This window comes from Astyanax mexicanus, chromosome 25 (assembly GCF_023375975.1).
Source record: "Astyanax mexicanus isolate ESR-SI-001 chromosome 25, AstMex3_surface, whole genome shotgun sequence".
Taxonomy (NCBI): domain Eukaryota; kingdom Metazoa; phylum Chordata; class Actinopteri; order Characiformes; family Acestrorhamphidae; genus Astyanax; species Astyanax mexicanus.
In genome coordinates, this window is record NC_064432.1 from 19528039 (window position 1) to 19543819 (window position 15781).

Below are 15781 nucleotides of genomic sequence, written 5' to 3' on the forward strand. Positions count from 1 at the left end.
GTGTGACTTGGACTCTTGATCAAAGATTTAAGACTTAACCAAGTCAAACCTAACAGATCTGAGACTTGACTTGGACTTGTGACCAAAGACACCTCACAAAGACTTGGTCAAGTCTTTGGTCACAATTCCAAAACTTTGTGAGGTAAGAATTGGACTTGTGACCAAAGACTTGACTACGTCTTTGTGTGAATGTGAAACTGAAACAAAATTCTGCCTGTGCTGTACTTTAAACTCCAAAGAAAAACTTGAGATACCCACAAAGACCTGAGACTTGGGACCTAAGATTTAGGACTTGGTCATGTCTCAGGTCTTTGTGGGTGTCTTAAGTTTCATAAGTCTTTCTTCAGAGTATAAAGTACAGGGCAGGCACAATTTTGTTTCATATTCACATTTTCAATTCTACCTTAAAATAGCACAGACGTTACACTGAGCTTAGAGTAGATTGGCTGTGTCCCTAATAGCGTACCTCTCTGAAACCATGTGCACTTGTTGACATCACCAAGGGAGTGATTTGGGACAGATCTGTAAACGCTGGTGTGTGAAGTACACTTAGTGAGCAGCAGCGCTAAAGATACTGCATGCATTATAACACACTGAAGAACTAAACATTACAAAAAAGAGAGACAGCTATCAGTTTCCTCAAAGTTAATATGCCAAACATAGGAACATAATGATTGTTCACGAGTCCAAAGTCTCTCTGGCACCCAGCATGCAATACCATACCATCTACATATTAACAACTTAGCAACCAAAGCAGGAAAAATGAAGTTAAACAAAAGAATTTGAGACATTAATAAGGGCCAGATGGTTAGACGACTGGGATAGAATATCTCCAAAACGTCAGGCAGGTAGGACAAAGTACCTATAAAAATAGTCAAAGTAAAGACAATTTGTAAACAACCTGTGAATTGATAATTGGCTCAAGGTTTACTAGTAAACAGATGAGGATCTTCTAAACCATGGTCCGGTAAATCTGCATGGTAAAAAACACTAATACAAACACAGTAGTACAGCCCAACCTACTAAGACACCATAGCAACCACCTAGCAATAAACAAGCAACACACTAGCCACCACTAAGCAAGACCATGGCAACTTTGCAACACTACAGGACCCAGCAGAGATGTTAGAGAAGTCTTTCTGTGCAAGTCTAAGTTAAGCCATAACACCTGGAAAAGCAACTCCAACCAATTATATTAATTATAGAGACATAGCCCACATAGCTGATGAGAAGAGCATGTAGTAAATAGGGGTGGGGAAATTTTAGATTTTTAGATGCATCTTGGTTTATTAATGACAAATAGTTTTTTTTTAGACATTAGCTTCAACTAAAAATGCAATGTTGACACGAAGAAAAAGGCAGAACTGCGTAAGTGTAGCGCCCGACACATAACAGAGACCCCAACGACAAAAACTTAATGCTGCCTGGTTCGGTGTTAACACTGTCCCGGTCAGAGTGCACAGCGACTCCACCTGCAGGGCTTCTAAAAGAGTAGAGATTTAGATGTTTGAATGAATGGAAGTGGCTGAGGAGCTCCACTAGCCAATGCAGCTCCTCAGTCACTTACATTCAAACATCTAAATCTCTGCTCTTTGTCCTACTTCTCATTTTACTCCTGTATCAAGTTAAAGCACCTTATTTTATATCTTATCTGCCTTTAATAAAACTATTAGCTGCTATTTCACTTTTCTCCTCGTTGTACATTTTCTAAAGATTGTTTTAATAAAAATCAAACAAAGGTTTATTATTGTTGTCCTGGTATTATTATTATTTTATTGGAAATGATTCTAATTTACTTGCACTTAATTAAAAGGTAAAGAAACGCAATCCTGTGTGTGTATAAAAAAAAAAATACGAAGCCTATTAAAATGTGTAACTTTCTTATATACTTTGCAAAATACTTTCTTACATTCATACATATATCAAACACAGATCAGCCACAACATTAAAACCAGCTTTGTATATACATTACACTGGTCAGCCATTACATTATAAATCACTTTGTAGCTGGTTTTAATGTTGTGGCTGAAGCTTGCCTACTCTAACATTTATTCAATATTTTTTTTGTAATAATCTTTTGATTAACTAAAATAACTATGTTTTTATTTTTTAAGAAAACAGAAATAGTATTAAAGAGCCTATTAAGTCACGGATGGATCATTACAGAAACTTTAAAAAGACCAATTAGTTATGCAATGAGCAAAAGAAATCCTGTATAGAAAAAAGTCCTGTATAGACTCAATTAAATCGTAAGGTGCCTATTGATTCCCACTCCTAATAATAAAGTTGTTTACTCTGCTCACTAAACTGCAGTGTGAAAGCAAAGCTAATCAAATATACACAACGTAACAAACACACAAACCTTGGTATGAACTCTAGTCCGGACTTTCAGGTGTGAAAACGCCCTTAAAGATCTGCTGCAAATGTGCATGTTTCAAGTGAGACCCGGTCTCGTGGAGTCCATGCCTGGATGGGTCAGAGCTACAAGACAGGGACCTACACAAGCAGACACAGACAGAAGGATTTAAAGCTTTGGCTCAAATGTTTCTTGTCCAGATTGTACAAGTTGTGTCTCAATTTGACACTTGCTCTTACCATGCTACAACCACCAGCTGGTCTTGCTGCTTGTTCTGTAGTAGCAGATGATCATCAGTTTGTTGTGAGGACCCCACAACCTCTTCTAAAGAAACAAGATAAAACAGATGAGTGACAGGTGGGATAGTGCCCTTGTGCAAGGCAAATGGATAAACACAAGAATCCAGTTTTCCCTTTAAATTACATTCTTATGTCCACTGCCTCAAAAACTAGATTACTATAAACCCAGTGGGAGGCAATGAAGGGACAGGTTTCATCTTCATATTAAAGCAAATCCCTGATTGAGCCATTGAGCTAAATGGCTCTCTATCCTGCATTATCTGTGCTGAATCAGAGGAGAAGGGCAATAACTGAATTTAATGTTTGCACTAATGTGTGTCTTAGTTGTTGAGTTGCTATTGCACAGAAAGTAAAAAAATAAATAAATAAAGTTCTACAACTACAAAAAAGATTTTCTTGTGTGATTTTATAAAGGATATACAGACTTTTATATAAAAAAAATTGTATAGACAAATTCAGACCTACTATTTTAAAGCAAGCATTAAACACTGCCCAGCTCTGCACTAATTAATCATTGGTGTGGATTTTTTTATTTAAAATATAAAGAATGTGATCTAACCAAGCTAACAAGTTGTAGATGTGTCAACCAAACGACAATAGCTGCCTTTATTCTGATTAACATTCTAGGGCCCACAAACTCATCAGATGTTTGAATATTTTTAACATCTTTAAAATAGTAAAGAGGTATGAACAGTTACAGTATATTAACTCATTTATAAACAGAAATAAAAGGAACATTGGGATAATCTTTTACACTCATTCTGCTGCAGGGGGGCATGTGTTGGATAAGATACCTGCAGAACTCTTAACTAACATTTTAACAAACAAGTTAGCTAATATGAAGCATAGAGAGGCCACATAGCTGAGGATGACCGGATGTAGTAAAGCTATTTAGTCCGCTCACTAAACTGCACTAGGGCTGCAACAATTAGTCGATATAATCAACAATGTTGATTATTTAAATCGTTAATTTGTAACAGTACCACATTAAACAAAGTGCTGGGGACAGAAGTGCAATGGGAGATGGATAAATGGTTCACTCACATAGTTTACACTTCAAAAGTGCTCAAACTCAACAGATTACATATTTAATCACTAAATATCAGTACTTTACACATTTAAACAACATCTAGAGATTTAAATGCCTTTTATATCTCATGTTCGGCTGTTTCTATCATGTTTAGAGGTGGAGGGCATGGCAGAAATAATCACTGACTAATTAAAAAAAAATAATTAGCAAATAAGTTGACTACCAAAATAACCAATAGTTGCAGCCCTAAACTGCAGTGTGAATCCAAAACTAACCGGACCAAATATACACAATGTAACGAACACACAAACCTTGGTATGATGAACTCTGGTCCGGACTTTCAGGTGTGAAAACAGCCTTAAAGAGTCTGCTGCAAACATGCTTGTACCAGGTGATATCAGGTCTTGTGAAGTCAGGGCTGCTGATTGGGACCTATAGAAGCAGACATGAAGAAGGATTTAATGATTTACTTCTTGCAATCTTTGCAATAGTAAAGATAACACTTTGCTATTAATACTAGTTCTACAATTTAAAATAACAAAAAAATAAAAAAGTACATCAGCAAATCTCCAATACTTCAGTTAAGTTAAATTCTATGTTTCACATGAATAAAATTATTTAAACCCTGGAATCTAATCAAAAACACTGTACATTATACATATAGGCTTAATATTAGTACTGCATATTGTAACTAAAGTACACTAAACTACTGTAACACTACACACTATACCCAGATACATAAAGCCAAAAGAGAGTTAAATATATGAAAATGATAACTGCAATTCTGACTAGCAGATCTTTATTCCAATGATTGCCATTGGATGTAGAAGCAATTTTAATAAATAATAAATATATATAAAAATAAATAAATACAGATTTTTTTTTATAAATTTGGGTTAGAATATACACACAGGTACAGAGTTTATTTAATGAAAATTAGTAACTGCCATTTTCATGTGAACTTTAAGTTAAGCAGTACTTAGTGAGATACTAGTGGGTCACATAGAACAATGTAAGGGTTATGGACAACTTTCTAAGTTTTTAGTGTTAAGAATGTTTGGGGAAACCTATCCCTGAACAAAAAACAAAAATGTGTTTAAATATAGAACACCACACGCTGATACATTTTAAGATGATGATTTGAATGCGGTAATTTCTGTGAACATATAAAGGAATGCCTTTCTTTTTTGAGAGATGTGTTTTCTTGTTAACTACATTAGCCCTATAGCTCTGTTGCAAAACTAACAAAACTGCAGACAACAGACATGTCTACTGGGCCAACCAACTACATTTGAGAGTAAAAGGAAAAAAAATGTTCTCTCTTCCACTCTTTTTAGGATCAGTACCAGTTCTGCTACCGAGCCGGCTTGGAGTATCTTGGGAGTTTTGATCACTATGCAACGTAAAAAGTCCTTTTTCCCCAATGAGGAACGTGGAAGGCCCTTGGACATCCAGAGGTCATTTCTTCTGAGCCATAAAAATTCCTGCTTGTGAAAGTACTTCTAAAACTCCTAGTCCAAGACTTACTTGTTGGGTGTGAAAAACAAATTGGGGGGGTAAAAAAAAAATAAAACAAAAAGCATCAACGTGGAAACAAAAAAAACAAAGAGACGAAATTCCAGGTGGACCAAGAAAAGAAAACACCTCTCCCCGAAACCCTGCCCTTCCCCCTAAAAATCTGATAAATCCTCATCCCGACAAAGCGGACACGTATATCCGGACTGCTGGAGCATCGTGTGGAATTTACTGTTTCTTCTCTTGCTTCGAGGATTCGTCTCGGATTCACGAACTCGAAAAATAAAAGATTATAATGAAAAAATAAACTATGAAAACGAACACATACTGCATCAAACGAACAGAGACGTCACGAGAAGCGGAGGAGGCCCTCAGAGTGGCCCGAGAGAAGATGCACATTGTAAAGAGAGATTTTTTTTGTTTGTTTTACGTTCAACAAGCGAACACAACAAGGCGACATCTCATCGATGGATGACACCTCATTAACTTTCGGTGAAATCTAGGGAAAAAAATTAGTAAAAATACAAAAAAAAAAAAAGAACGAAAAAATCTGCATAAAAGAACAATGGACGCATATAATAATAGTAATAATAATACCCCTATCTTGTCACAATGTTCGTCCTTCAGTTAGGGGTAATGGGAGGGGGAATGTACAAATAAAAGACGAATATAAAAAAGTTATTGATTTAGTTTTTTAGTACTTTATTATTCAACCGAGCTGTAATTCATTTTAAACTATGTGAATTTATTTTCTCTTTTTTTTTAACAAAGTGACTTTCAACAATGTTAGTCGAACCCAAGTATTAACTTTAGAAATTCACTTCTTTTTTTTCCCCATTCTTCTATTTTTTTTACACTGTAGAGCTGTGCGAATTCTCGTTTTCTGTCTTTTATTTCTCTCATTTTTTTTTTTTGGGTTGGGTCATATAATGGCACTTGGTGTGGTCCTGTATTAACTCTTACCAAATTTGAACTTTGATACAGGGTCAAATGACTTTTATTTTGTTTTTGTTTGTTTTTTAAATGTCCATGGTCACATACACAACTATAAACAGTCTATATTACGGGGACTCCGTGGAATCAAAAGGGGAGGCACAGTATGAAGTTGCTGCTACAGAATATCTTAGTTCTTCCATGTTACAGTGATTTTAAGCCTCCGAAATGAAAGAGTTAAAAAATATATATATGGTAGAATATAAATATATAATGTGTGCGTATGCGTGTGTGTATGTGTGTGTGTGTATATATATATATATATATATATATATATATATATATATATATATATATACATACATACATACACACGTACAATGTCAAAATATTTATGAATTAATAAATTGTACAGATTAAATATATACATATATAATTTCTATGAATATATAAATAACTATATATATATATATATATATATAGCAGAGAGATGAAATGATATATGAAAGCTTCCACAATGAGATTTCTGTACTTTTTTGGAGGGAAATGAAGAGATTTTTCACTGGAATGCACATCGGTAGGTTGAAATAAATCGTACTTCAATTCAATGCATCTTTTCTTGTGCAATAAATAGGTGTATTATAGCTTCGGGTGGGGTTGGGGTAGGGTAATATATGGGGGAAAAACTTTATAACTCATGGCATTGTTGTTTGATGGCGGAGCGAAGTGTCGCCGGCAGTATTTAGCTAGCTCTAGCTCTAGGTCCGAGGTCATGTAGTGGCATAGTCATCGTCTCATTGTGTAGGGCAAGGTACAAAGACATCTATCTCGTTCTCTAAAAGGCTTTTGAAGCGGCATAATATTTACATTTTCATTTTTTTGCATTTAGAGTGCCTTATATTTATGCCTGTTCTTTTTTATAACGTTCATTTAACGTAACACGTACTGTTTCAGTAGTCCAAGTATTTATCTATGTACCATTCATTGTACCACGCATATTAATTTACATTTTCATTATATGAAATTATATATGCAATTAAGTAAAAAGTACATTGTTCCTGTTTTATTTTCTGATGCCTTACTGTGGCTCAGCGAGAAAGGAAGAAAAATAAATGAAAAGGTGAATTAAGCAAGCCAATTAACGGGAAAAAACACCACATGCTACGTTATACTACAGTAGCTCTACTAAAGTAGCTATACAACAACAGCCATAATAAAGTAGCTATACTACAGTAGCTCTACTTATGGCAATCAGAAATCACATGCGTTAAAATCTAAATGTAAGGTATGAGGACATTACCAAGTAATGTCCTCACTACAAAGGACAAACATTTTCAATGAGCTTCACATATTAAAGATTAAACTGCAGTGGTAGTAATTGTTTCGGACAGTTTTTTTTTGTTTTGTTTTCTGCAAGACGTAATTTCCAGTCTCGGGACAGCCTCCTGGAGAAAGGAGCGCACACAGAATGTGGACTCACAAAACTGAAAGGGAACTCACCGAGCCTTACATTACAAACATGTACACATTCATTTGTAAACTCGGGAAAAAGTCACGGTAAAAAAAAAAAAAAAAAATCATAGCTAAGACGACAACTTTTGAAAATGCGAAGGATGCGGTTCAGCTAGAGCAGACTAGCATTGTTAATCTCGACAATCTCGTAACGTACCAAGTGACCGGGCCTGTTACCGTGCAGGCGATCGCATTCCTTTACGCATCAGAAGTTAAGTTACGACGTGATAACATTTGATTGAACCTTTTCTTTTTCGGCTCCTGCTTACGTAATTTTTTATTATTTTATTTTTAAATCTGTGGCTTTGTGGATGTGCATTCCAGGTGCTTTCTTTCCCTTTTTCTTATTTCGAACAGGTTCATCATTTTATGGTGGGTTTGCTGTATTTTTTGTGTTCTTTATTTGTATGTTTCTCATCCTTGTTACAAAGTTTAAGCTATGAAGTGCTATTATTTAGCTTCATCGAACATGTCAGTGCCACCTAGTGTATGTACTTTGTTCAGCGTGCGGTAAAATGGTCTGTCGATTCATTTTTTTTTTTTCCCAGTTCATTTTTAGTCTTTTTTTTTTTTCCTTCATTCTCAACCTTGTTTCAATATGCATGGAAAGCATTGCAGAGGGCCAATGGAGGCCTAGTAGGAAGAATTGCACTTTCTATATCTTTGTACTATGCACTGCCCTATTGATTCTATACCCAATAACGTATTACTTGAAAGCATCTGTTAGAATCTCCAACATTCACTCTGTGTGTATGTAAATAACACAAACTGGGGGAAAAATAAGGTATCAAATTTAAAAACGAAAAGACAAAAAAAAAAAAACGCGTTTGTGGCAAAAAGAGCATCCTTTCTGGTGCCATGGAATCTCCAGCAGGTGACTTAAGATTTTTTCTTTTCTTTTAGTTTTTTTTCCCCGTTTTTCATCCCCTCCATCAGTTTCGTGGCTTTGCCATTCAAGACTGGAGTATCATAACAGAAATCAACGTGGTGTTCTCTGCTCTCTCTCTCTCTATCTATCTCACGTCTGGATGCATAGACTGAAATTAATTAATTCAATTGTAAAGAGGAAAAAATGGCTTGTTAAAAAGAATCATAAAAATTACCTCTGATTAGTTGTAAGTGTAAACTGTTTTTATTTTCTGTTCGTTTTCTGTTTTTATTTTTTTTCTCTCTTTGAATGAATGGAGTGCTTTTTATTTTCTTACTTAGGTTACATTGGTGGCGGAAGACGTCTATATGACGAGCAGATCTTTGCTGACACAAGTTCCATTTGTTATAAATGAATTCTATTAAAAAATTTAAGTGTTATGAATTATAGGCTCTGGTCTTTTTCTGCAGGTTTGGTGGGTTGAGAGAGCCCAATGAAGAATTTAAAACAGTCACTGTGGGCAAGCCTGTTCTGCATGTTATAAACCTTTTTTTGACAGTTTTTTTCCTGCTATGTGTCAGAATTTCAAGATGGAACAAAGCTTCAAATTATTCATGACGTTTTTTTCCTTGCCATTTAAATGTGCTGTTGTAGTTCAGCAGAATTATTAAAAAAAAAAAAAAAATCATTCATTTTTTGATTCATGCATCAACTTAGGTACAAATCCTCTTCTATCCCTTCTGGAGTAGAAAAACTAGAGCTAAAAGTGATATCAATCTATCAAACTTTTGGGCTAGTTACATGTTACCACAACAATAATAAATCTAACAATAATACAATAACAATCCCTACAATATGTCTAGCCATTAAAGTTCTACACTAAAAAAACATAATTTCACAATTAATATTGGATTTCCAGGTGGATAACATGCTTGTTTGCTTAAATCACAAAGTAAATGATTCTCCTGGAATATGGTCTTAATTTTAAGTACATCTTAAGTACATTTTACACCGTGCGCATGACTGTTCGTGATGCTTATTGCTATCAAGGACACAAGGACAGGCAACAGTGCACAAACCCAACATTAATATCAACAATAAACAGAAAACGAAATAAAATAACATTACTGCTCCTGTAAATGACCCGCTCACACACCTTCGAACATCTTCACAATAACAAAGACAAAATGACCGGCCCTAAAACAATCTGCAAAGTGCACAACTGATGGCTTGCCTATAGATTGCTAAAATATGATTATACGTACAATTGGTCGTATAGACAGCCTATTTCTGTCCATGTCTTACGAATGTGGAGCCACCATTAACAGATGTGTTGGTGCTCCCTATGTTAAAAACAAGAATGCCCAAAGACAAAATATAAACTTTAAAGTTATGATCATAAATCTACAAACACATCTGGTCCCAGCTGGGATTTATGCAACCCAGGACACCAAACAAAGCCAACAATTAATTAACACTGGAATGAAGTCAACTTTTAAACACTCTTGCTTAACATGCTGAGACAAGATCTGCTTAATCAGTCTCAATGTGAGCTTACACAGTGACAGCCAAAAGTCATGGGATAGCAGTGTGCAGTAAACTGATCGTGAAGTGTTACCTCAGGGCACGCTTGGGATTGCTGAATCCTGTGTAAGTTGTTAAGTGTTATCTTGTAAGTAAGCGTTACACAGGCATCCACATTCAATGCAAGAGATCACATATACATATCCCACAGTGCAGTGTTCCATGTGACATGAAAAAAAAAATGTTGGCTACTTTTACACAAAGTCTGACATAGTTTTGACTTCTGTGCTCTGAAAATGGGACTAAAAACATCCTAGTTCCCTAGTTTTCACTTTCTCAACCTGCAACGAAGCTCTGATTGGTCAGACGTAAAGATGACGTGACTTTTAAAACTACGTAGCAGCTACTACTAACTTAAAGTATAGTAAAGTAAAGGTACTTTGAGCAGATAAGGAAGATACTCACTCTAAACTCATACTAAACGTTAAAGTGAAAGTGATCGTCCAAATATTTCCCCACCAAAAAACAAATACTGTATGTTAGCACAAAACCCCATTCGAAAAGATAGTCAGGATGCTAACAGACTCACTCAGCAGGCTTAGAACATGAAAGCTGCAGCAGCACAGCAGTCGGGTAAACACAGGAATCACACAAAAATAGTGAAATAGAGCAGTCTTTGTCTTACTACTTCACAGAGCTCTTCTGTGTTTTGTACTTGATTTCTCAGCGGGAACAAAATGAGGGAGGCCTGGCTAAAAACAAAGCATTTCTTTTGGTCAGAGATGTTGGTGGTCTAGTGCAACTGCTGGCAGAAACTGCAGAAATCACACAAATCAGTCCATTAGTTTTGGACATGGTGTGAAAAATATTAATAGGTGTTTTCACAACTTTGCATGCATTTTTCTGGAGGGTAAAACTTGGTGTTTAAGATATTGGTTATATACAAGTGTAGACATAAATGGCTTGTGTGTTGAGTTATTTTCTGAATTGGAATTTAATTCCAATTTTAATTTCTTTAGTGTTGTCCCATTAAAAAGATTGAATAAAATATTAGAAAAAATGCAAGGGGGTGTACTCACCTGTTAAATACTGTAATACTGTACTGTTCTAAAACTTGGTGAGAAAAAGTCCCTTGGTGTATTTAATATATTAAATGAAGTAAGTAAATAGAAATTGAGTGAATCTGTTCACTGTAGAGGGTTTGGTGAATTTGCTTGTAGGGGTTCGATGGCTTAGTAAAAATGTGCCACTCAGTTTTAGTAGGGTCTCAGATTTGAGGACAGAGTTCCTCTAATCTTTGAGATGATTGGGAGTTATGTTAATAACTGTGAGGGAATTTATCCACACCTCATTATATATTAATGCGCAAACCCTCACTTCCACAGCATGATTTATTTGAGTGTGTGATGGAAAATGTTCCCGACTCACTCTGGCTTTGATATACGGGCAGCGGGTCCAACAGTCAAACACAGCCTACACACACACACAGCCTACACACACACACGAACAGCCTACACACACACACACACACACACACAATACAGACAGACACACTACAGACACACTACAGACACAGACAGTGGGTGGGAATAAATGTGATGAAAGCTCAGACAATGAGAGAGGGAGAAAAAAGTGAAGTGGAGAAACAGAAGGATGACTAGAGAGAGAGAGAGAGAAAGATCTGTAACAGCTGTCAGACACCCAGTGACCTTACACCCACTGATACACTGCACTACTGTCTCTCTCAGATTTTTTACATCTTCGTCTGTCTTCCTTTTGTTTCTGTTTACACACAGCCTACACGCTCTGGGCTCAAAGCAAAGAGACAAGGAGGAAGAGCAAAGAGTGATGGAGGGCGAGAGAACAGAGAAGGAGGTATAGAACAAAGAGAATGAGGAAGAGAAAAGAGGGAAGAAGGAAAGGCAAAGAAAGGAGGAAGAGCAACGAGTGAAGAAGGGCAAGAGAAGAAGGTAGAAGGAAGAGAAAAGAAGGAAATACAAAGAGAGGAGGATGGAGCGTAAAAGTGAAGAAGGAAGAGCAAAGAGAGAAGTAGAAACAGCATAAGAGAATGTAGAAAGGAGGGACAGAGGATGGGAAGGAGGAAGAGTGAAGAGGGGAGAAGGGAGAGGGAAAAGAAAAAAGCAAAGAAAGAATAGAGAAGGAGAGAAGAGAGGAGGGAGAGCAAAGAGAGGACAAGAAAGAGCAGAGAGAGAGAGGGATAGCGAAAAGAGAAGGAGGGAGAGCAAAGAGAGGAGGAGGAAATGCAAAGAGAGAACAAGGAAGAAGAGCAAAGAGACCCGTGCTTCCCTGCTCTGCTCCTCATCCCTGAGATTTTATACTCATCAAATTAAGTTTGAATTCAGAAATCCTAACAACCAAGCTGAGACATTTACAATCCTGTTTATCATGAATTATTTATTCCAGCATACCATCTCCCCTCAAACATACAAGTATATACTAATATTTTGACACCACTAACACACACACACTTCAGTCCAAAAGTTTGGACACACCTTCTTATTCAATGCGTTTTCTTTATTTTCATGACGAAATGATGAAGGCATCAAAACTATGAATGAACATGTGGAGTTTTATGTGCTTAACAAAAAAAAGGACGGTCAAATAACTGAAAACATGTTTTATATTCTAGTCTCTTCAAAATAGCCCCCTTTTCTCTGATTACTGCTTTGCACACTCTTGGCATCATTCTCTCAATGAGCTTCAAGAGGTGGCCACCTGAAATGAAAAGTTTTCCAACAGTCTTGAAGGAAGGAGTTCCCAGAGGTGTTTATTAGCACTTGTTGCTCCTTTGTCTTCTTCACTCTGTGGTCCAGCTCACCCCAAACCATCTGGATTGGGTTCAGGTCCGGTGACTGTGGAGGGCAGGTCATTTTTGTTAAGTACATAAAACTCCTCATAGTGTCGATGCCTTCAGTTAGAATCTACAATGTAAATAGTCATGAAAATAAAGAAAAAGCATTGAATGAGAAGGTGTGTCCAAACTTTTGGCCTGTACTGCACACACACACACACCTCATGGAGTGTACAGGACCAACTCTAAAGCACAAGAAAAGGCATAATTTATAGCATGCTTGACATTTTTTATTGTAGCTTCAAGCAACTTCACACACATCATAACTCTCCAGGATTCCCTCCTCAGCTCAGGCTGACCTCCGAGCCTGCTGTGTCAATTATTTGGAGACGGCCGTGGTCTGGACTCCATCGGCTAATCAAAATAAATAGCCAGGGCAGCAGAAAGTGAATGTCGTTAAGCGCCGGCCATTTCCCCAGGGGGACCTGCGGATCCCAGCGGCAAAACGAATCCGTTAGAGCGAGCTAGACGGATTGAGTCAGCATTTTCCTGCTGTCTGAACGGAGCAGCTACGTTCACATTCCAGCGGCCAAAACACAATACCAAAATAGCAATCCCTCAGATATGCTCTTAGACTTAATACATATCTGATACTAGAAGTGTGCCATACCGTATCGTACGCAATATCGCCAACATTTTTAAATATCGTGAATTATTTTATACCCTGAAATATCGTGCCATAACACCCACCCCTAATTATTACATCAGAGTTCTACTTTTTTACTGTTTTTAGCAAAAGACAAAATCACATTGTTCTCATTTTCTGTTATTAATCTACTAGATACAGATTATATCTGTTCAGTATCATTTATTTTACTTCAGTCCTGGATATATGGATCACGGACATCTGTTACAAATCTGATAAACTTTTTATTTGTTAATATCTTAGTTAGGGGTGTACCATATCATATCGTATGCAATAATAAAATATAATTACAATTTTGTTTTAGTAGTGTATTCTTGAAATTGCCAAGAGTATTCTGATATCCTGATATTATTTTAGGGCTATATCGCACACCTGTACCAAACTTCAAACTTCAATGAACTTTATGTTTTACACAACAATGTATGTGCTTTCTGTGTAAGCGTTAGCTAACATCATCCATCAATAGTAGGAATTTTCCGATCACATTTTTATTTTTATTTATTTTGCCCTCGACTATTTTGACAATGCAGTACAAAAAAAACTTGTCCCTTAAGTTTTATACATTTTTTATCACAAAAATGTGTTTGTAAAAGTCTTATATGTTATTGGAATATATATGACCATTTTATTATTTATTCGAAACTTTGAAACAAACAAATACATTAAAATAAATCAGTGCAGTTAATTAAACTGGATTTTATTAATCACCACAATATTAAAATCATGATTCATAGTCTTCAAAAGTTGGTATTTACCTGTTTGGGGGGAGGGTTAATACTATTACTAATAGTGTAGTGTGATTTAGGCTTGGCAGACAAGATTTAGACTAGACTAGATCTCGATAACAGGCAATATATTTAAACAGCGTAGTTCATCCACATATCATTTAAAATCACAGTGCAAAAATTTCATCAAAACTGACAAAATACATAAGACTATAGTCTTACCTTCATTACCTTTTTTGGACCATATTTAAGTGTCTTAATTTATAAGACAGATCACTTATTTCTGTTTGATCACATGCATGACCTTTATTGGTCATGTTTTCTTCCTAAAACTGTCTTTGTCTGTGTAGGATTTTTTTTTTTTTTATCTAAATTTAGAAAAAAAAAACATTTTTGTTTACAAAATGTCTCCACATGGTGTATCGTCCTCAATAAAATTAATTCCCTCTTAATAACTGACTTTTTTTACTGTTAAAAAAACAACCATAAATAATAAATGAATAAAATCAAAATTGAAGTTATATATCTGTGCACATATTTCAATTTTTTTTTCCCCAAATTAACTTGAGCCACGTTCTCTGAGTTTCTCCTGCATCCGAGCCGAGTGTAAGACGTTTCTGATGAAGGCTAAAAGCGGCTGTGACTAACGGGGACTAATGAGAAACTTCGTTTCTCACTGTTAATAGGAAATTGAGGAACAGTCAGAGGCGAGAGAGGAACAGAAGGCAGTACCGGTGACTGTACTGCAGGGCAGATGGACGATCAGAATTAGACTAAACTGTCCACAAAGTCTATTTTTATTTCATCAGACAGGAGTGGGCTTTCCCCACCATACACCAATTAGAGGTTTTCTGATCAGAGTGCTGTATAGGAATGCCCATAAGAGGAATGAGCCAGAAGGCCAAAAATCTTTTTATTGCAAGAAGAGCAATTTAATGTAAATAGTTAGAATGTTCCCTTAAATATTTGTGTTTTCATTTTATTTATTACTTGTTTTTTTGGAATATATAAGTATGTTTCGTGTCAGTTTAAATATCTGAATATTTAAGTTTGTTAATGTTAAAATTATAGTATAGTATGAAATCATCACATTAGTGGCAAAACTTACAAGAATATCAACATTTATTTTTATATATCGTCTACACAAAGGGTTATCATGATAGACCTAGGTAGTAATAAACATGTCTGTGATGTGTTTATGTGCTTAATGAATATTTCCATATAATATAACAACAAACTAAATGATATATCACAAAAACACATTCTGTATACTTTTGTTTAAAATCACAGCAAAGTTTCAAAGTTTTCAGACATTGGCAGTTTGTGGGATAACTGGTATTTACCAGTTTTCAGCATCACTTGCATGAAGCGCTACTATATTTTGGGCATAGACTAGAGAATAAATTGTACATTTTTATCGCCTTAAACCCTACATTAATCATTCATTCAGTTATTGATTCTAAAGCAAAAACAGTTTAATAGCAATTTAACTAGATTTCAC

At 35.8% G+C, this 15781-nt stretch overlaps 1 protein-coding gene and 1 long non-coding RNA gene across 39 annotated transcripts in view; one reads left to right on the forward strand and one right to left on the reverse strand.

Annotated features, from left to right (window-relative positions):
* Positions 1-8957, forward strand: part of LOC103034479 (protein tyrosine phosphatase receptor type D) — a 535243-nt gene extending 526286 nt beyond the window's left edge. For all 35 annotated transcript variants that reach the window (XM_022681944.2, XM_022681952.2, XM_022681947.2 and 32 more), the window contains one exon: positions 5023-8957. In XM_022681944.2, the coding sequence (XP_022537665.1) occupies positions 5023-5091 (69 nt within the window). In that variant the 3' untranslated portion in view covers positions 5092-8957. The remainder of the gene's footprint in view (positions 1-5022) is intronic.
* Positions 1-15781, reverse strand: part of LOC111195232 (uncharacterized) — a 48317-nt gene that overhangs the window by 10362 nt on the left and 22174 nt on the right. For all 4 annotated transcript variants that reach the window (XR_007429559.1, XR_002651554.2, XR_007429558.1 and 1 more), the window contains exons 3-5: positions 3997-4117; positions 2596-2680; positions 2363-2496 (exon numbers count right to left, since the gene is read on the reverse strand). This is a non-coding gene — a long non-coding RNA (uncharacterized LOC111195232). The remainder of the gene's footprint in view (positions 1-2362; positions 2497-2595; positions 2681-3996; positions 4118-15781) is intronic.